Raw genomic sequence first — 21,200 nt, forward strand, 5'->3', positions numbered from 1 at the left:
TCCCCATTCCTTGCACTCTGAGCCTCACTACAGAGTTCCCTCTGTAGCAACAAAAATGACTCGCTTCTGAAGTTTCAGGTGTCATGGCGACGATTACACTGAGTATTTGGAAATGCGATATTTAACAGTGAGACTTCTAAGGCTTGTTTCCCGCCCTCCCCCCATAACTCTTGAAGCAAAGATGTCAGGTTTTTGCTGTTGCCTTTTGTACTGATTGATTAAAACCAGGTTTTTCTAAGGTACACCTATTCTTGGTTCTCTAAACTGAAGACAACTTAGTTTTCATTAGGGGAGGTCAAAGCTTTTCTGTTCCTAAAACTTGCATTAGTTAACCTCCCTGAAGCGTCCCAGAGCTCAGTGGACGATGGTCCGAGTGGCCAGCCTCGAAAGTGGGGTCCGTGGACACCCTGGCGTGGGGGCCACGACTCTCAGCCCAGCAGAGCTTTCCATGCGGTGGGAACCACTGCCTGGTTTTGCTGCAGGGGCCCTGCAGCTTCCCAGTGTGCGGTGGTCCCTGGAAGATGCACAGCGATGGACGGGCTCCACTCGAGTGTAGGGGGGTCTGACTCAGCACTTCCACAGGGCCCCAGCACGCTGCGTCCCTCCAGGACGCGGGAGCCTACTTGGAGATCTGCTGGTGGAGGGTAGACTGGGGTTGCCCTGGCGGTCAGCGGTCCCTGGACGCCTGGGCCACTCCTGCCGAGTCTGCAGGGACGGTGCCCTGAAAGGACGAGCGAGTCCAGTGTGTGCAGGGTCCCCCGCAGGCTCCAGCGCATGCGGCCCGGAGAGTTTGGAAGTGTCTGGCACAGCTCAGCGCGGGGGCTGTGGCTGTCATCAGGAATCCCGCGAGGAGATGGCGACTGCCGTGCGGCGGCCTGCGCCCCTGGGCACGCCTGTCCACCTGAGCGTCTACATGGGCCCTGTGTCTCCGGGAGCCTTGCAGGCGATTTACAACACCTGCCTCTGACTTGGTGTAAACAGCAGAGCGCATGCGTCTCCCCGTGACAGCAGTGCCTGTCTGTACTTCCCAGCCTGAGTCTGACGTGGGACCGATAATTCTGTGACGAGATGCCCCGGGTCAGCCTGCTGGGCCCAGGGGTGCCCCTACTTCTGCCGGTCTGACTGTGGCCAACCGTGTGCTCTGCACGGGCTGCTCAGTCATTGCTTCCACGCATGGGTGTTGTGGGCTGACTGTGTGCTAGGTGGCTTCATGGTGAAGAGACGAACTCGCTGTTCTAGGGGAGCCCACGCTGTGTGCACAGGACGCAAAAACTCACTGAATAAATAAGCCAGCAAGTGCACACTGCAGTCGGGTACTTGTCAGTGACCTGAGGCAAGTACAGCAAAGCCAGGGCGTGGTGAGTGAGAGGGGAGGGGAGGGCGAGCGGCAGTAAGCGGAGAACGGGGTGAGGCTGTGGGAGGGGGCGTCAGGTGCACAGCTGCACCAGCTGGGCTGGGCTGGGAGATGGCGGGCACGACGCTCAGTCGCGAGGGTGAGAGGCACGTGAAGAAGTTCATGGAAAATGAGGTTAAAATGTCACTTTCCTTTGGTGCAAAGAATTCGGAAACCCATGCGTGGTGCTTTCCCGAAGCACATTTTCCCACGAAAGCTGTGAGTCCCCCCAGAAGCGAGGCCCACTGAGGAGCTGGGGTGGGGCCACAGCCTTCAGGGAGCGGCTGGCTCAGTACTGGGGCGGGCAGCCGATGGGGGGCCGAGACCCCAGAGTGACCTGACCGGGGAGTCACTGACTTACTGGCCGGGGAGCCTCTGATGGGAATGAGAGGTTAGCAAGGTGGGAGGGGCCTCAGCCGAGGGTGGGGGCAGGGAGCTGGGGCGTGGTCAGATCCTGTCACTTTGGAAGGGTCTGCAGACAGGAGTGGTGAGGGAGTGGGTGTGGGTGGGCCTGGAAGCGTGAGGAATGCTCTGGGCTTTGACCTGAGTCTGCCCAGGTGAGCTTCTGCCCAGGTGAGCTTCTGCCCAGGTGAGCTGGGCACTCCGGGTAGGGGGTGGGGAGGACAGCGTGGAGAGAGCTGAGACCCAGCCCTGGTCCCTGCGGTGTTTAGGGGTTAGGACGAGCAGAGGTACTGGAGAGACAGAGATGCAGCAGCCAGTCTGAGAGTCAGCAGGCTTGTCCGTCAGTGGATTTACCCTTGTCTGGGGCCACCGTCGCTGGGCGGGTCTATGGCACATCCCGGCTCCTTCGCTTTCTGGCCTGGTGAGCCTGGCCTTACCCGTGGTGTAAGTTCCACCCCTGGGGGTGTGTGGGTGCACAGGTGGGGCTTAGGGTGTCTGAGAGGCCCTGAGATCACCGGCCAAACCTTGTGGGCCACGGGCACTGCTCTTGGGTGGCGGGTGCACGGTTTCCAGAAGATTCTTGAGGCAAACTCAGCAATTATTTTTTAATAATTTCTAAATTAAAAAATAAAAGAACCTAAAGCAACAACTTTTAAGGCGCATCAAGCACAGGAAGAAGAGAACAAATCATCTCACCTAGGTGCAGAGGTACAGAAGCTTGACGAAGTGAAAACGAGGGGAGAATCCAAATACCCCGGAAACGTCCCCGCTGGGGAAAGCAGACGCCAGCCCCTGGACAGAGAAATGCAAGGGAAGCCATGGCAGAGGGCTCCTCCCACTGCGCACCTGTGCCTAGCGCTCCCTGGGGCCAGGAGAACCAGGCCACGGCGCAGCCACCCAAAGCTGGGGACACCCGCGTGAGCTGCAGTAATAAAGCCCCTCCCACCTGACGGGACCCCGGAAGGGATCCGGCTGACTTGGGTGTGTGGCACGCCCTTCCTCTCTGGTGTGCACACCTGAGCTTAACGGGCCAACGCTTGCCAGTTAGGGCTGCTGGAAAGCCGAGGCTGACTGCCTGGCGCTTGCACGTGGTGTGTCTGCATCACACACTTCAGGCTGCAAAAGGGACCGAGGTTGGGAGAGGTTCTTAGCGCTGGCATGTGCAGTATTCCCTGTTGGAAAGTGCCCTTGATTGACACGTGCGCTTGGATTATGTATATGTTTCTCCATGGGTGTAGAGAGGGTGTTTATGGCTTCCTTTGTATTAAAATATCCTGATTACAAGGAATCCTGGTAGAACTAGGAGCAGCGCCCACTTCAGAACAGCTTTTCCCTCTGAGAACACAGGGACCTGTCCTCTCTCAGATGAGAAAAGACTGACTGGGGTGCACCAAGTCCAGCTCACGTGAGAGAAGGGACAGGGCTGGCTGCGCCTGGGAAACCCCTGCTGTCTGGGCCTTGGAAAGAAGGTGAGGTGTGCGAGCTGCGCCCCAGCGGGCCCTCCTGCAACCCTGGAGCAGAGGCCCGAGGTCCTCCCAGGCCTGGCCCTGGCCTGGACTCCCCTTGACCTTGGGCAAAGTTGCCTGACTTCGCTGAGAGCCGAGCCTCCTTGGATCTTGGAAGCTTCGCATTTTAGAAACACTCCGGGCCTGGCCCAGTTCTAGAAAGCGGACGCTTTTGTGGGCTGAATTGTTGAACAGGCACTTGAGGCTTTCTGCTGCCATTTTTAATCCTATGGGAGACTCGAAGCTGATGTTTAGAAAAACGTTCACGGGGTATTTCCCCAGGAGTCTTACTTCTGTAAAACACACTCAGTCTCCGAGCTTCCCGGCCTCTGCTTTTGCAAAGGGCTATTGACAAACGTCTCAGAACAGCCCGGAGACGTAAGAGAGGCAGTGGGCGTTGAAACAGACTTACAGTTGCTCCCTGTTAGCTTCTCTCAATTAGCACTCTGAGATTTCCCAGGACCTATGCCCAAATTTCTTCAGAATCTTGTGCAAACAAACCCCTAAAGGACTTTTCTGTTTAAGAAATATTCAGTTTTGGAAATAACATGCTGCAAGCATGCAACCATTTTCAGACTTCTCGGACTTTGTATTTCAGCCTGAAGTTTCTCAGCTACAGGCGGACAAAAAATATTACGTGCTGTGTTGGTGTGACTGGCGGGGGCAGCCACGCCACAGACGGGACTGTGCCCATGCAGGCCGCATGTGCAAGCTCTGCTCTCTTCCTCCCAGGGGCCTGTGTTACAGCCGTCACCCGTGCTGTGACTCCGTTCTAGCCAGGCCCTCCCAGGGAGCCCACGCGGAAACGAGACACACTAGCTGTGCCACCAGGCCAGCTGCAGCCACAGGAGCATCCTCCCATGCTCCCACATCCAGCTGGGGTCCTGCTGAGCCCTTCACAGGGTCGGAGCTGGTCAGTGAGGTGGGCATCCGACATCGGAGCGCTGGCTTGAGTCCTGACTGCTCTTTCAATCCAGCTCCCTGCTAATGCACCTGGGAAAGCAGTGGAAGACGGCCAAAGTACTTGGGTCCCTGCATCCACACAAGGGACCTGGATGCAGTTCCAGGCTCCTGGCTTCTGCCTGGCCCAGTTGGGGCCGTTGTGGCCATTTGTGGAGTGAACCAGGAGATAGAAGATCTCTTTCTCTCTCTCTCTCTCTGTGTAGCTTTTTCATATAAATAAATAAATTTTGAAACTAAAAGGAATGCATTTGTCACGTGAAGGCTGCGGCAAATCCAAGAGGTAGACATGATGGGGCCCGTCTGTGTTGGCATGAGAGGTTGGAGCTTTAGAGAGTAGACTTGTGTCACTCTGCCCACAAAGCAGCAGGTCCAGCCTGGTCCTGTGCCTGTCACTTGTGGTGACCCTGGGGAGCAGAGTGTCCAACGGGGAGGAAGCAGAGTCTCTGTGGCTGGCTCCGGGCTGCAGAGCCCCTGAGTAGTGTCCAGTGTCCCCGGAGGCCTCTGCCTCTGAGCTCCAGCTGCCCCCACCCCCACGCCTCCTCCTTTAACTGATGGTGACACCTGCAGTGTGCCTTGGGGTCAGTGCCACCCAGTCCCAAGCAGACAGGCACACAAAGCACACCCGGATGCCCGAAACCTCATCATTTCAGTGTTCTGGTGTCTTTGAGAAGAAGTTGCAAAGTAGACATCTGTCTCCCAGGTCTGAAAACTGACACCATTTCCCACTTGTCTTTCCAGTTAATTGGAAATTATTTGGGACAAGTGGGCTGACAGAAACGGGCTGTACCTAACTCTGTATGAGTAAAACAATGAAAAATGTATTTTGTTTTGTTTTCCTTTGCTTTCTGTCTCCAGAGAACTTGGTGGCACTTATATAGTTATTCTGGCTTTCTGGGGGCTGGTGTTGTGGCACAGAAGGTTAAACTGCTGTCTGTGATGCTGGCATCCCCCATGAGCACTGGTTTGAGCCCTGGCTGCTCCACTTTCAATCCAGCTCCCTGCAAATGTGCCTGGGAAAGCAGCAGAAGATAGCCCAGGTACTTGGGTCTCTGCACCCACATGAGGAACCTGGATGGCATTCCGGGCTCCTGGCTTTGGCCTGGTCCAGCCCTGAATGTTGTGGCCCTTTGGGGAGTGAACCAGTGGATGGAAGAACATTTTTTCTTTCTCTTTCTCTCCCTGCCTTTCAAATAAACAAATCTTAAAATTTTGTTTTGGCTTTCTGAGCAGTTATCTCCTATCACGAAAAACTCGCTGTGACTGCGTGGCAGCACCGTCTGAGGATCTTCCGCACGTGCACTGGTGCCGCTGTAGATCCAGTCGTCCTGCACACGCCGCTGGTGTGGGGAATCACACCAGCAGCTCCCACTGGTCACCTCTAGCCCTGACCACGCTCCTGCAGCGGGGGTGAACTCCAGCCCGCAGCACAGGACTGGAGAGGCGAAGTCAGTTGCCCAAGGCGGCACAGATACTAAGTGACGTGACGGAGATGCGCAGCCCAGGGTTTAATTTCAAACCAAAGTTAGAGCTCTGGACCAAGCGGCCAGGTGTTCTGGCCCCTTTGTGGGGCAGCTTCCATGTGCATGACCTAGAGTGAGAGGCCAGGTCTGCTTCATTCTGAACTAGAACGGCTGGAAGAGCCATTCCGGAAGGAACCTGCAAAGGTCCGAACAGTCCTGGCCTTTCTGATGGATGATGTCTTGGGCTTTGGTGTGCTTTTTGGCCTCATCACCGGGACGGCAGCAGGTGAGCATCTTAGTGAGGAGAAAGACTCGCCGTCATCTGTTGCTGTACCACTGCTGGCGATGCCTCTTCCAGATGTGACACATGAAAGCCATTTGTCCTACCTGATCACGCCATCCACGTTGATTTAAAAAATATGCTTACGGAGACTGCACGGTAGCACGCAAATGCTAGATTTCATATGCTGAGCCAGTGAAAGGGAGAATGGACGATGAAGCGCCCTTGGAAATTGGTGTTTGCCTCTGGAAACTCGTGCCTTGGATACTGAGTGCAGTAACCTCGAGGCAAAGCTCAGTGAATGGAGAAACACGTTTCATGTTGCCACTGCTATGCAGAAATTGCACTTCGCAACCGAGGTGAGAGCCGCGAGGCTGTGTGTTTCTGGGCAGGCATGGCGTTTCTCAGGTGTGCAGAGTCAGTGTTCCGTCTTTATGAAGTTGTCTGGGTCGAGTTTCAAATGCCCCGAGCTCCGTGCCTGGCTTGCCTGAAAAGCCATTGTCCACGGCTGGTGCCTGCCTTCCAGTTGATCTTCTCTTTGGGTGCCTTTTTTCTTTCTCATTTGAGTGAAAAAGTACATGGGTTTTGTCATTTTTTTTGGGGGGGGGGTTTCAATAAAATTCCAGCCTGCGCCATTAGACCCACTGAGTTGTGCTACAAGGACCCACCCAACCACAGGCAGGCGGCCCAAGGAGAGAGGCCAGGGGCCAATGTGACTGGTTTCAAGGGGCAACCATTAAGATGCAAGTAAATGGTTTTCTTAAAAAAAGATTGTTTTACTTGTTTGAAAGGCAGAGTGACAGAGAGAGAGGGAGAGACAGAGAAAGAGATCTTCCATCCATTGGCTCACTCCCAAAATGGTCGCAACGGTCAGGGCTGGGCCAGGCCGAAGCCAGGGGCCAGGAACCCCATCCAGGTCTCCCATGTGGGTGGCAGGGGTCCAAGGACTTGGGCCATCTTCCTCTGCCTTCCCAGGCCACAGCAGGGAGCTGAATCAGAAGCAGAGCAGCCGGGACCTCAGTCAGTGCTCCGATGCCGGATGCTGGCCCCACAGGCCCGCGCTTAACGAGCTGCGCCAGGATGCTGGCCCACGGGAGTCATTTCTAAAGATGATTAAAAGCCCTAAAACAGACTTCTGAAACACATCTTGCCAGAACACACCAGACTGAGTGGTCGTGTGTCATAAGGAGGGACAAGAACTCACGCTATAGCTGGCTCTTCTAAGCATCTTTTCCAAGGTGACATTTCACACCCAACCCTGACCTCCAACCTCCCCCAACTCTCCCCACCCAGGGCCCCCATGTATAAAGCACAATGGCCCGAAGCCCAGATCACCAGGAGGCTGGAAGCACTAACCGCTCACAGCCGAGGCTATGACGGGCTGCGGCAACGTCCTGCTGTAACTGGAATATGGATTCCACAGTGTTATTGAATGTCAAAGCGCATTATTCCACGCAGCTGCTCGAGAGGCACTGCGGAGCTGACGCCTGTCTCCCGTGACAAACACCTATTAAGCGGTCAGCATAAACCCTTCCCTCACAGCCTGTGACATCACCCTCCGGGCCGGCAGACACAGAACAGCAATTGCTGAGTTGCGTATGAAAATGATAGTTTTATTGTCTATACAACTGAAGGTTTAACTCGGACCCCTGCCTCTGTCCGAGCTGTATAAAGAAGCGATTCTTCTCACAGAACAAATGAGCACAGTACGCTATTGTAATCTAAGAAACAGGCACTATTTATGTATTGGAAAGCCTTGCTCTCAACAGGGCTAACAACCCAAGGGCCCGTAAGCCACTACTGTAGCGGCTGGAAGAAGAAAGCTGTAGAAGTTACAAGTAAGGAGACCCGCGGCCACGGCACCAGGGGCTGCCGTCTCTTGTCCCAGCTGCTCCGAGCGTTAGTTCAGCAAGCACGACTCGTAGGTGGGGACCATGTACTTGATGTTGATGAAGGCGTCCTCCCCTCCGTAGCGCTCGAAGGCTTCCAGTGTCTCCTGGATCAGGTCTCCAATGTTCTCCCTCTTCTGCTGGCTGTAGTCGATGCCGTCTCCCGAGTTAACTGGTTCGAGCAAACACAGAGAGAGGCCGGTTAGCTCTAGGCGGGCTCCCAAGAAGCCCCACCTGACCCACCTGCCAGTCTGGGCGTTTCTGCAAATGCTGGTCAGAAGCAAACGTTAAACAATTTTAAGTGTGCAGAGATTTAGGAATGGCGACAAATATACATACATATGTATACGTGTGGGTGTGTGTGTGGGTGGGTGGGTGTACCAAGTCCCAGGTTGGAATCGATGAAAACTAATCCAAAACATAGCAGAGTAAACAAAAGTGAGTTAACCACAGCTGGAGATCACCAGGCGGGGGCTGCACCTTCTGCACCTGACACACCGAGTACACTCTCAGCCTTGGGTTTGTCAAAATCACAGCCTGGCACATTTTGGAGTGGGGGACGGGGGGTCTGGGGTGGGGTCTCTTGTCAGGTCAGGTGGTCCCGAGTACATCACAAAGGACACACTGTGTAGTGAGAGGCTGTGCCTGGCCCGGCGTCTCCTCAGCTTCTGTGCACGCATTCTCCCGCACCCATCAGCGATCCAAGTGTTCAGTTATCTGCAATTACTTCCATTACTCAAACGCAGCAGGAAACAGCCTTTCCCTGCTGTGGCCGCTCCTGCGTGAGCGCTGAACATTTGGATGACAGGTGTCAGTTACAGCTTCGCGGGGAGATTGCCCTGCTGTTGCAGTTGGAGTCTCTGAGACCAGGGAGGCAGGCCAGCGGCGGTGGCGGGGGCTGGGACAGGGCAGTGGTGTGGTGGCCTTTGATGGCCTCGGGGACTCCAAGAGCCCACTTCCTGTGCTGCACGCTCAGTCGCAGCCTGTGTCCCAGGTTTCCGATGGCCCCCAAACGCTGCCCTGTCTGGAGCGAGGATGGCAGGTGTCGGGGTTCAGGCCCAGACACTCCACGGTTTGTTCTCTGATGATAACTGTGGGCTCTGTTGGGCACCACTCACAGAGGTCAAGGGCACCAGTGACATATATTCTTCCAGTGGGTGAGCCATTATCGTGCCTCTGTGAAGTAGCTACAGTGACCCGGCCTTAACTAGGGTGGAAGGAGCCTGCTGGAGGGTGGGCTGTGGGGGTCACGAGGACGAGGACCGGGATGAGGACTGGTCCAGGGCACGCACAGGGCTGGAGCCCTTCAGTGCAGTTTAAGTCCAATTTCACTTGTATTTCACAGTGAGCTCCCAAGTGTTTGCAGTAGAGGGAAGACAGTGCCTGAAACCCTTCCCCTCAGTCATTCAGGATATTTTAAGGGGCCTGAGTAGTGGTCGGGACCCGAGCACAGACAATAGAAGCTCATCAGATAAACTTCTCAGGGACAAAGCTTCTGGCAGGTACACATTGGAGGCCAACAGGCTCTGGGTGAGGACTGGCGTGGCGCTCTGAGGGAGGGGGCGCAGTGGAGCAGCCCTCCCTCCACTGTCTGAGTGGAATGAAGAGAGGGGAGAGGCAACTTGCGTTCCGGTGGGGGCTGGGTGGGGGTGGAGGAGGTGTTGATATTGATGTCAGCTCTGAGAAAGGGTGTTAGGGAAGAAAGCCTGAAGGGGGAGGGGCAGGACAACAAGACACAGAGGAGTCCAAAATGGTGGGGCCTGGGGGGAGAACAGGGTGTGATCTGGGAGAGGAGGGGCAGGGAGAACAGGGTGTGACCAGGGAGAGTTGCAATCTGTGAGGAGCAGCCCCAGATTCCCACCACTGGCAACAGAGGATGTTTCTATGAGGACTGGGGACAGAGAATGTATCCAGGAGGGCCAACCTTGTATCTCAGGACTGGGAACCTAGAATGTTTCTGTGAGGTGCAACATTGTATCCCCAGGAGCACAGTGAGTGTCCCTCTCCCCCTACACCACCTTCCTGGTCAACTCCTCCTGGTTGGGAAAGAGCTGACCTCAGGGAGGCTGTAGCAGGACTTGTGTTAGCACAGGGGAGCTGGGGCCGCAGCACACAGGCCCTAGAAGGCACATGGAAGACGCAGTTGGTGATGATGCAGAACTATGACAGCCTTGGTCCAGCTCCGTGCGGACAAAGACACATGCTGGTCGCCCATGAGCACTGCCTTTGTTGGCATCGCCATTCCAAAGGTCAAGAGCTGAAGAGATGGTGGAACAGACGCATTTTCCTGGTGGAGGCAGAGGGGCGTTGGCAAGTAGGCACACAATGGAAGGCTTAACACGCCCTGTTCCCCCCACTGCCCTCCAGAGAGCCGCGGAGACAAGCAGCACTGTATTTCATAGTCGTTCTTGTTGCTAAATATTTAACTGTAGGAGTAAGTAAACTGTGGAGCTTTTCTGTTTCTCAACAGTGTGTAAACCCAAACGATGGAAGAACAGAACAGAACAGAAGTCGCTTATTCACAAAGGGAGTTGGAGTTGGAATAGTTTGTGGTTGCAGAATGTGTATCACTGGGGCAGAAGAAACAGCCAAACAGGAACACATCCCTTAGTTTGCATGCTGGGGAGAGGACACTGCGCAGTCTGGTGTCAAACTGTGTGCAGAGGCAGGGTGAGTCATGGGGTCTCCCTTTCAAAACTGCTACATTGTCAGGTTCTCTGAGAACCTGAAATTGAGGTGATCTGTTTGCACTCGCCATTTTAAATACACACGGAACTGTTGCAAAATGTGATGCTTAAAAAAACCGCAGCAAACCAGATGGTTATTTACAATTGTCAATTCTGATTAGGAGGATGACATTTCAATTTGGGAAGCTAGGATTCTATTTTATGTTCAGCAGCTAGAGAGGTGCATGGAGGATGGAAAAGATATGTTTTATTTATAACCAAACAAATAGAGCTACTGCAATGGTTTAAACCAGACTTTGTGCTTATAAAAAGGATAAAACGCAGGCAGAGTGCAGCAAAGGGTGTAGTTTTCCATTCCTAGAGATTCTCGCGTGTAACTATATCCTGGCTAAGCCTTATTTTAAGGGCGTATATTGCTCTGAATGTTGAATTTTCTTTCAAAAATTTATTTGAGAGGTAGAGAGACAAGAAGAGACTGAGAGAGGGAGAGAGAGAGAAAGAGACAGAGAGACTGCATACTACTATCTGCGTTTACTCCCCCGATGCCTGCAGAAGCTGGGCTGCAGTTGGAGCTGGGAACTCAATCCAGATCCCTCACATGGGTGGCAGGACCCCAACCACTTGAGTCCACTGCTGCCTTCCAGGTCTGCACTGGCGGGAAGCTGGAGTAAGGGCCCTGAGCAAAGAATCAAACCCAGGTACTCCTGGGCCAGACACTGGCTCCGTGAAGGTTGCATCTGCTTTGTGTGAGCAACAGGATCACGCACTAAGAACACACACACTCTCGTTTTCTACCTACAGCTTTTGAAACTGCCAACCTGGATGGCTTGTTTCTCCAGAGCCCTGCTGGTCAGAACTGGGGCGGGTGTGACTGTCCCAGTCTCTTGTCCACTTACGTCACCCCTGGTGCATGAACTCAGCCCGTGACCATGACCTGATTATCATGACACCTGTCACTGAGGGCCGCTGCCACGGGGAGCTGCATCAGACAGGGCTGCATCTCACACGCACGTCTGCAGCTCACGTGACACGGACCAGCAGCAGAGGGGGATCAGGTCGGATTTTGATGACGTGTCCTCCCTCTATGGCTTGAATTTCTAGACTATGTGGAAGACCTCCTCCTTTCCTTCCTTTAGTGACAACTATTCATGGAAAAAAGGAAAAAAAATCAAGACTCAAAGGCAAGGGGAGCAACACTGGAAGGGCAGGGCAGTTCTGGTGGTTGAAGAGGGTCCCAGATCAGTGCCGGACAGGCATCACAGCAAGCCCAGCATTGCATTCCCACGCTGACCGCTGGTGGTCTTGGAAGCACCCAGAGCGGCCGTGGCTGGAAGTTCAGCCGGTACACTGAGCCCTCTGCTAGGCACGGCAGAGTGGGCGGGGCATCAGGAGAGAAAACCAAGGCCTGCCGTGGGGCAGCTGCCATCAACTGCAGCGTCCCGGCTGGCAGCCCCTCCCTCTAGGCCACGGGGTCTCTAGCACCTACTGAGGACAGCAGTGTGGCCTCCAAGGCCTTAGCACGCTCCGAGCCTGCCTGGGTGCCGGGCTTGCTGCTGGGTCCTGTGCCTGGGAGGTGGACACTGCTCAGTTTGCTGTAGGCAGGTGCTCAGGCTGTCATCTCGGGGCAGGCAACCAGTGGAGGACGTGGGGCTGGCTGCGGGGAGGGTCGCTTGGGTTTGTAAGTCACGTCTGGATTTTTGGGGCTCTCATGCTTTTTGAAGGAATACTTTCAAAGGGTCAGTGTGTAGATACCCTGCTATGGTCCGTAACACACAAAGCAGCTATCTGGAACTGAAAGCCTTTGGAAGACAACACATACGTACATGGTACGTCACACGGTTTACTCCAGGAAGTGCTGCTCACGTGGCACAAAGCACAGGAGATCATCTGTGAGGTCTGTCTGGACTTTCTGGTGATGGCCAGGAAAACAGACAGGCACGATCTGAGGACCGAAGTGCCTCTGTGAATGTTGCAAGGCCCCAGAGCTGGCTGCAGCACTGTCCTCTCCCGGGCAAGGACAGGGTCACCCACGGGAGGCAGTGTCATTTGGCACCTGGGGCGCGGAACCTCCTATCCCGACGCTGCCCCTCATACTGGACGTGGTTCAAGCTGGAGTCTTGGAAGTCGGCACACCAAAGTCTAGCCTGGGAAACTCAACCAAATCCCCCCGAGTGCACCCGGAAATGATGAGAGCTGGCAGCCTGCAGTCATACTAACGCCACCCTAAGTGCCACCTTCCGGGGGCTCTGACTTAGGATGTCACGCGCCAGGCTCAATGGCTAAGACAGTTTGTGTTACCTCTTCGCTGCACTCTCATCTTTAAATAGCTGCAGAAATGAGCAAATACCTGGGACAAAGAGAATGAAGATGAACCTGACAGGCCCAGGACAACATTCACCTGGGCCTCCTGGAAGCTGCAGACACTGAGTCAGATCGAAGTCCTCTCTGCGCACCTACGGCTGAATTCCAGGCATGAAGCCAAGTGTGCACAAAATTGCTGCGGAAGCATTGTGGTTTGGCTGCACCTGCTTTGGTCTACCGCTGCCTCCATGGCCATTTGCGCGTGGAGGATGTGCTGTCAAGTGTGGCCACTTTGCATACCCAGGGCTTGAATGTGAGCCATGGCCAGGCCCTGGTGGAAGCTTCTCTCCACGTGGGATCGTTCATCCACCTGGGGCACGCTGCAGAGGGCACCTGCCGCCCAGCGAGCAGCAAACCTCGGTGCTGTGGTGCTGGACTGTGGGGTCGGTGCAGCCACGGAAGCAGCACTGAATAGGATCAGGAATGCCGCCTTTGGATCTCAAGTGCTGAACTGAACCATTTCAAGAGTGAGAAGGCCCAGTGGAAAGATTTTGCCCATCAAGACCTGTGAGCTGTGGAGGCACCAGCCGCTGTCTTCCCTCCCACTACGGGCTGCGGTGACATCACCCACCGTGGCGAGGGAAAGCGGGCCTGGGGTCAAGTCTCGGCAGATACGCGCAGCTGGAGCCCTCAGCGGGCACTGGTATTGCAGGGACACAAAATTGTCACCGATTTGCTGCTGGAGGATCAGGAAGGAGGTCTCCCTTTGGGTGTGGTGGATTCCGCAGTTAGACGACGCAGAAGACTCAGCAGTTCCATTTGTGCGCGCTGGGATTTAAGCGGGGAGGCCAGTTGCAGTCGAATGAAACCAAACTTCTTCAGCAGATACTCACTCCAGAGAGAACGCACCACTTAGCAATGCGAGTGAAAGGCTGGCGCACCCTGTTTACGAGTTGGGATGGTTTCTGAGCCCTTTCCTCTTTTTTTTTTTTTTTTTTTTTTTTTGACAGGCAGAGTGGACAGTGAGAGAGAGACAGAGAGAAAGGTCTTCCTTTGCCGTTGGTTCACCCTCCAATGGCCGCCGTGGCCAGCGCGCTGTGGCCGGCGCACCGCGCTGATCCAATGGCAGGAGCCAGGTACTTATCCTGATCTCCCATGGGGTGCAGGGCCCAAGGACTTGGGCCATCCTCCACTGCACTCCCTGGCCACAGCAGAGAGCTGGCCTGGAAGAGGGGCAACCGGGACAGAATCCGGCGCCCCGACCGGGACTAGAACCCCGTGTGCCGGCGCCGCAAGGCGGAGGATTAGCCTAGTGAGCCGCGGCGCCAGCCACCCTTTCCTTTTTAACCTGATTTAGGAAAGGTGGGGGGAGAGGGACATTGCTGTATCTTTTCACCCTTAAAACCTGGATTAAATTGCCTGAATTTGTTTAGCCAGAAATACCTGTTTATGTCTGCACTCAACTTACTTTATAGATGAAGCTGGGATGCCAGATTTGGAATAAAAAGGGTATTTTTTTCCCATGGAGTTTGGATAATTACAGGGGAAGTCACTGTGAATCCTGGTCAGCTCCTTCCCAGAGGTGAGGGGACGGAAGAGAGGAAGGAGGAAAAGCGCTGGGACCACACTCCTTTTCCCATCCGAGCAGGAGAAGGAGCCTCACGGGAGACGCTGCAGGTGGTCTGCGTGCAGAACCCTGCTGCCCACGGCTCTTGCAGCTTTTCTCCGTAACACGGAGGGGACGTCAATCTTCTCCCCAGCTTAACGGCCGCTCGTGTCTCCCCCTTGGGAGCGTGGGGTGTTGCTGTGTCTGGGCCAAGCTTAGCCACTGCTCCACAGGCCGACGGTGTTTATTCTTGGAAATGGCAGGCTTCGGCTTCCCTTAAGTATGGCCTCACAATGGATTTGGCCCATCGTCTTGCTCGTGGGTGCACGATGCAAAGTTAATGGCTTTGCAACCAAAAGCTTATAACCACAGCATCTGGCATGCTACAGATGCCCAAGGCTGAAATCCCCCAGTCTCCCCAGGTCCTGTTGACATGAATGAAATTCACAAGATTGCTGCCCTCTGAAGATGAAAGCTTTGAAGCCAGCTGAATGTCTCACTCTCTTCCCCTCTTGCCAACACTGAAGCTGGGGACTGACTCCAGAGGCTGCTAAACCATCAGATCTCCAAAATTCCAGGAGCCTGTCCACCTGCTGTGTGCCATCACTAAAGATACATCAGGGGGTTGGCCCTATTGACAATTAAATATCTAAATTTCCTTCAGACAATGACACTTGCTAAACAACTTTCATTTTCCAACTGCTGAGTAGATTGGACTCTCTAAGAAATCAACACTGGGGGCTGGCGCTGTGGTGTAGTGAGAAAAGCCACCACCTGCAGCACCAGGATCCCATATGGGTGCCAGTTCATGTCCCGGCTGCTCCTCTTCCGATCCAGCTCTCTGCTACCGCCTGGGAAAGCAGTGGAAGATGGCCCAAGTCGTTGGGCCCCTGCACCCACGTGGGAGACCTGGGGGAGGCTCCTGGCTCCTGGCTTTGGATTGGTGCAGCTCCGGCCGTTACAGCCATTTGGGGAGTGAACCAGTGGATGGAAGACTTTCTCTCTCTCTCTCTCTCTCTCTGCCTTCTCTCTCTGTGTAACTCTGGCTTTCAAATAAATAAATAAATCTTTAAAAGAAAAAATAAATCAACATTGGTAAGAGTTGGAGTATCCTGCAAGCAAGTGACCTGGGATATCACTCGTCACCCACTTTGGAGCAGGAGTGTGCAGTAACTTCCTGGCTGTTGAACTGTGGCCAGGGTTTCCTGGTTTCTCAGTTATGGCCTCTGTCTCAAGAAGAGACAGAACTTTGGATGCTCTCTGGTTCCTCCCCATCCTAACATCACTTCTTGTAATGTCACAGTAAAACTTTGGAACAAACATTGGAAATAGTGGGTATTCAATGGAGGTCTTGTATAAAATGAAAAGAAGGTCACAGTCAGCCACACACCTCAAGCATCCAATTCAGCTTTCACACCAAGTTCTAAGAAAATCTGAAAGAGCCAAATATTTACATAAATAATTCTAGCTAAGAATGCAAACACAAACTCAAACTCTTTGTTGACATACTACCCAGTGTTGCCCAGTCTGCTTCTCAGCACTTCTATATAGCCTTTGATTTCTCGATTCCTTAAAGATCAAATGTAGAGATTAATCTTTTACAGATCTAATCGTCAATGATTTGGTCAAACCTACAAAAGGGCAACTTATTGTCTTCTCCGATTAGTGACTATTTTGACCTCGAAGCTATACTGAGAAAAACAGGTGGGTTCAACAGTTTATCCATTCACAAGATAATTATAATAACAGATTCAGTCGTTGTTGAATTCATCTGAATTTGAACTTGGCAAGCAAACAGTTCTCTCTGTTCTTGTTGACCAACATAACTTAAAGAGCACACCGTGTCAGAAAGGACCCAGGGAGGTCTAAGTTCAACTGTCCGTCCATACGTCGGTGCCCTGGTGTGCCACCTCAGGAGGGAGCAACAACAATGTGTCGCTTGAGCAGATGAGCTGCTTCAAGATGAAGGACAGCCCGTGAGCGCAACGCAGTCACTACTCCCTCGCACGGAGGAGGAAGCTGAAGTCCAGAGAGGTGACATGACCCAGCAAAGTGTTTCAAGCAGTCAGCGATTTGGGGATCTGGAAGGAGAGAAACCGAGGCAGGAATCTGCTGAGCAGCAAGAAGGGGGGTGGGGAGGCTTGGAAGCAGGCTCCAGTGCTGTGTGTCACCGGGGGATGCGTGGGGTGGCAGGTGCTCCCCGCTGCCTATGGATGGACGAGACTCAGAGGAGCCGCTCGGGGTGGCCGGTGGTGGCTGCCACGGTGCTTGCCGCCACCCACCAAGCTGTGTTTCAGGCCGTGTTTCAGGTGTCTGATGTGGACGGGGAGCTGTCTTTCCCTTCTGTGTAAGTCCCTGGAATAGGAACACGCTTCACAGGGGTAAAGGCAGGAAGACAGGGATCCAGGCTGCCTGAGTTCAAGGACTTCTTCTCCAGTGTTATGGACACACGCCGAACATGGGAAGATCCTGGGCTTAATTTCACATTTCGGGAGAGTTTATTACGATTTATTTCCAGATCTGGTGGGTATTAGTCATGCGGTTTGCAGTTGAGGGAATTACAGGGCTGAACGTCCTGAGAGTGTCCGTCCAGGGACGTGGGGACGCCTGGCGCGGCTGGGCAGAGGCGTTGGCGGGATCTTTAACTGCAGGAGGAAAAACGTAGGACTGCTGTGAGTACACGGATGGCCTTTCCATATCCCTAAAAAAGCAGATCGAAAGGCTGAAGGCAAGCAGCAGACGGTGGGGAGTCGGGGAGTTAGGGGTCCACGTTCCAGGTGCCAACCTCTCTGGAAAGCAGGAGAGCCTCTGGTCTTCTTCCAGGACACCTGTTGTTTCCAGGGAGTCTCAAACAGTCCTTGATCGAATCTGACCTTACACAGAAGCCCTCAGGTGGCCCCCAGGGGCAGGGCTGACACACCGATCAGCGGGCCAGACTCGGGGTTGCCCGTGGCCCCTCTTCCTTTGTGCAGCCCACGACGTATTGCGTGGACCCCTTTGTGGTGTCCCTGGGTGGCGGCTGGTCTTCCAGTTCTCACGCTCTCCTCTTCCTCATTTACCCTGCAGTGGAATCTTCCTCACCATTTCCTTGCCTGTTGAATCACCGATGTCTCCTTGCTGCAGGACGGGCCACCTGGCCCTCGGTGACGCGCTCTCTCTCCACAAGCCAACGCCAGCTCATGCTCCCTCCCAGGAAGACCCCCTCGGGGGCTAGCCTGGACTTCTCCCTGGCCCCTATACAACGTGCGTGCGTGCTTTTTCAGTTCCCCAGGGGAGTGTGCTCCCCCTCGCTCTGTGGCAAGTCCAAAATCAAGGCCGGTGTGGAATCTGACTTCACGATCATCTTTCTCTCTTTCGCATTCCTGGAGTCTGCAATATCCCCTCCCCATGCATGTGTCACTCAAGTCTCTAACAGGTGTTTGTGTTTATTTAGCGCTTCTACATTTTGTTACGTTTTGGAGGGTAGGATGAGGAATGTTATATTAGAAACCTCATTCCCAGACATCAGAAGCAAATGAACGGGAGAATGAGTGACTACTCTGTGTGTTTGCTTGTACAAATCCTGACACGGATGCTAGCAAAGTCAGCTCTAAATAAGCTGTATATTACATGTAGTGTCCAGCATCTGCCTAATTCTAATTCTTTATTCACTATTTACATACTTGGGAGTTGTTTTCCATGAAAGTAGCATTTATGAGAATTTGGAAAGGTTTGAGCAAAAGAGTTCCAGCACAGAGAGGGTCTCACTAGTTAGAGTTTCTGCTCTTCTTCAGTTTCCTGCTTGATTTAAAGTGGGGTTTACATGGACCACCCTTAACACAGGGCAAGAAGAAAAACTTCTCTTTCCCAAGTGCAAAATCAAATATATCCTTTGACTTTATTAGCAGGCTTTGCTTCAAGAAGAAAATGTTGGGTTTTTATCATGGTTTCATTTAATATCTGCATTGTGTCTAATGTAATTCCTCACACAGCTACAGAGTGATTTCCGATCAGCTCAGGAAACAGCAGAGTAAGTGATTTTGATTGAAAAGGAACTATTGATTGCTGTTCAGAGGGCTGCAAATCTATTGGAAATAATTTTAACTGCTTCTAGATGATGCTGAACACTTTTAAACACGGCCCAGAATCACGGCTGCCATCACTGCTCTCTGTTTCCAGGAAACATTAATGATGTCAGAGGCAACCCATGTTCAGCTTTCACTTTTTTTTTCTGTAACAGAGGCACACGGCACACACACGCGCACGCACACACACACACACACACACACACTGGAGACCTCAGGTTTCTGACAAACGTTGGCAGTAAACTACAGGGAAATGGTCGTTGTTAGAACTTTCTCCTACATAATGAATGCAGAGAGGAGAGGACCTTGTGTGTGACCAGCCTCGTGGCAAACTGCACCCAGCCTGCTACCAAGGGCCTGCAGCGTGGGAGCGCAGACACATAGTAGAAGACTCCCCTGGCCTGGATGTTCTCTGAGAAAAATAATTAAGCAGATAAGCTCACTGCCAGCGCGTACGATGAGAAAACACGTTCTTGCTTTATGCCATTTCTGTAGACATTTCTCGACTATTTGGGATGTATCCCGGCTTGCCTAAAGTGTCTGCTCTTTGCAAATTCTAAAATGAACTAATGGGTGCAAAATTCTAACACATTTCCAAGCCATTAGCTGAGAATTTCACCGAGTGGGAATATTTCTCATCAAATGAGCTCAATTAATGCAGAAATCATATATTTAATGAACAAATCAAACCAGTCTGCCGTGCTGCACCAAGTTCACTGCTGTGAAAGTGGCAGAGTCAAAGCCTTCGAGCCTTTTACAACTGTCTCAGTTCAAAATGACCTTGAGACGGCGTCCAAAAGCTCTGACCATCAGCTCTGTCGGCCACTACCCCGGCAAGTTAAAGGGGTGAGAGATGCCCACGCTGGTGTCATGCACGTTAGAGCAGAACAGTATGGGAATACTTGTGAATACAAATGGCCATGGTCTTGCTAAGGTCCAATCCAAGTTTCTGCTAGGTGGTTAAAAGAGAGCGAGAGAGAGAGAGAACGAGAGCAAGACAGAGCGAGAGAGAGAGAGAGAGGCATCTAAACTGTGGGGGAAAATTTAAATGTGGCCATTTAATTTGCCATGGCAGCAAAATCGCATTGGCACAAGAACTGACACTAACGCTTGTTGGAAGTGCTGATAGGTGAAATATGCTGACTTGTGATACTTTTGAATAAGGATGTTTATTTGCGCAAGTTACGTTTTTATCTTTTAAAATGTTTCAGGGCAGTGCACCCAACTGCTTTCCTCTGAGTCAGACTTCGGAGCAGGGGGTCCAGACAAAGGCAGTGTGGATAAAACAACTGGACCCCACAGGGTTGCGGCCATGTGGACAACCCCACAGGGTTGTGGCTCTTGTTGGGCCCAAATAACTACACATGCATCCAGCTCCACACGGCCCCAAGCCCCTCACCTAATTTCTCTGGTAGAAACAGGCAAAGCACATACCTGTGAGGAGATGTACAAGGGTGAACACAGAGAATATGTTGTGTTTTATTAATATAACAAGCTGTTGATAAACTTCAACGCTTCAATCTGATTGCAGCTGGATTTTCATCAATACTGTAGCTCCCAGATAATGTGAGATTGTCCCTAGTCAACTCCCCGCTGGCAAAGGACAGGCTGTGTGGCCCACAGAATGCCGCGGTTGAACTGTTTGCTCTATTGCTTAGAAAAATGGGCTCATTCTGTCACCTCACAAGAGAGACAGTGCTTTGAGAGGAGCCACGCTGCCCCTCTGGCAGGAGCGGGCCGGTGCACGGGTGCCCAGGTTCAGCAAGGAGCACCGTGACCAAGCTGTCGTTTGTGTCCTGGATAGCCTGCCCCTTGGGCCCTGACCAAAGCCTCGGACGAAGGACTTCGTGAGCAAACAGTTTGCTTCTGAAGCTCACGCCCAGCAGTGCGGGTGTGGGTCCAGATGCTGGTGTCCAGACACATGGGGAAAAGATCGGTTCTTGTTCTCCCAGCAGCAGCGCTCATGTTTGGCCTGCTGCCTGCTGCCAGCCTTGTTTCCCTGCTTTTTCTAATTTCAGAGACAGTTCACGACGAGCCAGTCCCCAGCAAACCAACAGCAAGAAGAGCGTTTTACTTTTGAATGCATGCCCGGGACTTGTGCCACAATAAGGTCATTTTTTTTGTAGTATTCTTACGGAGCTTCATATCTGAAAAATGATTTATATTCAAATCTACTTATTTAGTGTTTTGAGGTTGGATAGCTAGTTGGCACTTAATATGTGCCATTCCAATTTGATATTAGGCAAGTAGCTGGGTGTTGTGGCATAACAGGCTAAACCACCACCTTCAATGCCAGCACCCCATATGGGCACTGGTTTGAGTTCTGGCTGCTCCACTTCTGACCCAGCTCCCTGCTTATGTGCCTGGGAAAGCAATGGAGGATAGTCCAAGTCCTTGGGCCCCTGTCACCCATGTCGGGGATGTGGAAGAAGCTCCTGGCTCCTGGTTTCAGCCTGGCCTAGCTCTAGGTGTTGCAGTCATTTGGGGAGTGAACCAGCGGATGGAAGATCTCTTTCTCTGTGTCTCCCTCTCTCTCTGTAACTCTGCCTTTCAAATAAATAAATCTTCACACACACACACACACACACACACGCACGCACAGTAGGGGAGAGCCCCAGTGTGTGCTGCTGACCACAGAAGGAGCGAGCAG

At 52.9% G+C, this 21,200-nt stretch overlaps 1 protein-coding gene across 4 annotated transcripts in view; it reads right to left on the reverse strand.

The window, feature by feature from the left end:
- Positions 1 to 7,595: 7,595 nt before the first annotated feature.
- Positions 7,596 to 21,200, reverse strand: part of PACRG (parkin coregulated) — a 577,440-nt gene continuing 563,835 nt past the window's right edge. For all 4 annotated transcript variants that reach the window (XM_017345476.4, XM_002714988.6, XM_089332491.1 and 1 more), the window contains one exon: positions 7,596 to 8,064. In XM_017345476.4, coding sequence (XP_017200965.1) covers positions 7,904 to 8,064 — 161 coding nt within the window. In that variant the 3' untranslated portion in view covers positions 7,596 to 7,903. The remainder of the gene's footprint in view (positions 8,065 to 21,200) is intronic.

Source organism: Oryctolagus cuniculus, chromosome 5 (genome assembly GCF_051225735.1).
Source record: "Oryctolagus cuniculus isolate XC-2025 breed Fujian yellow rabbit chromosome 5, ASM5122573v1, whole genome shotgun sequence".
Classification (NCBI taxonomy): domain Eukaryota; kingdom Metazoa; phylum Chordata; class Mammalia; order Lagomorpha; family Leporidae; genus Oryctolagus; species Oryctolagus cuniculus.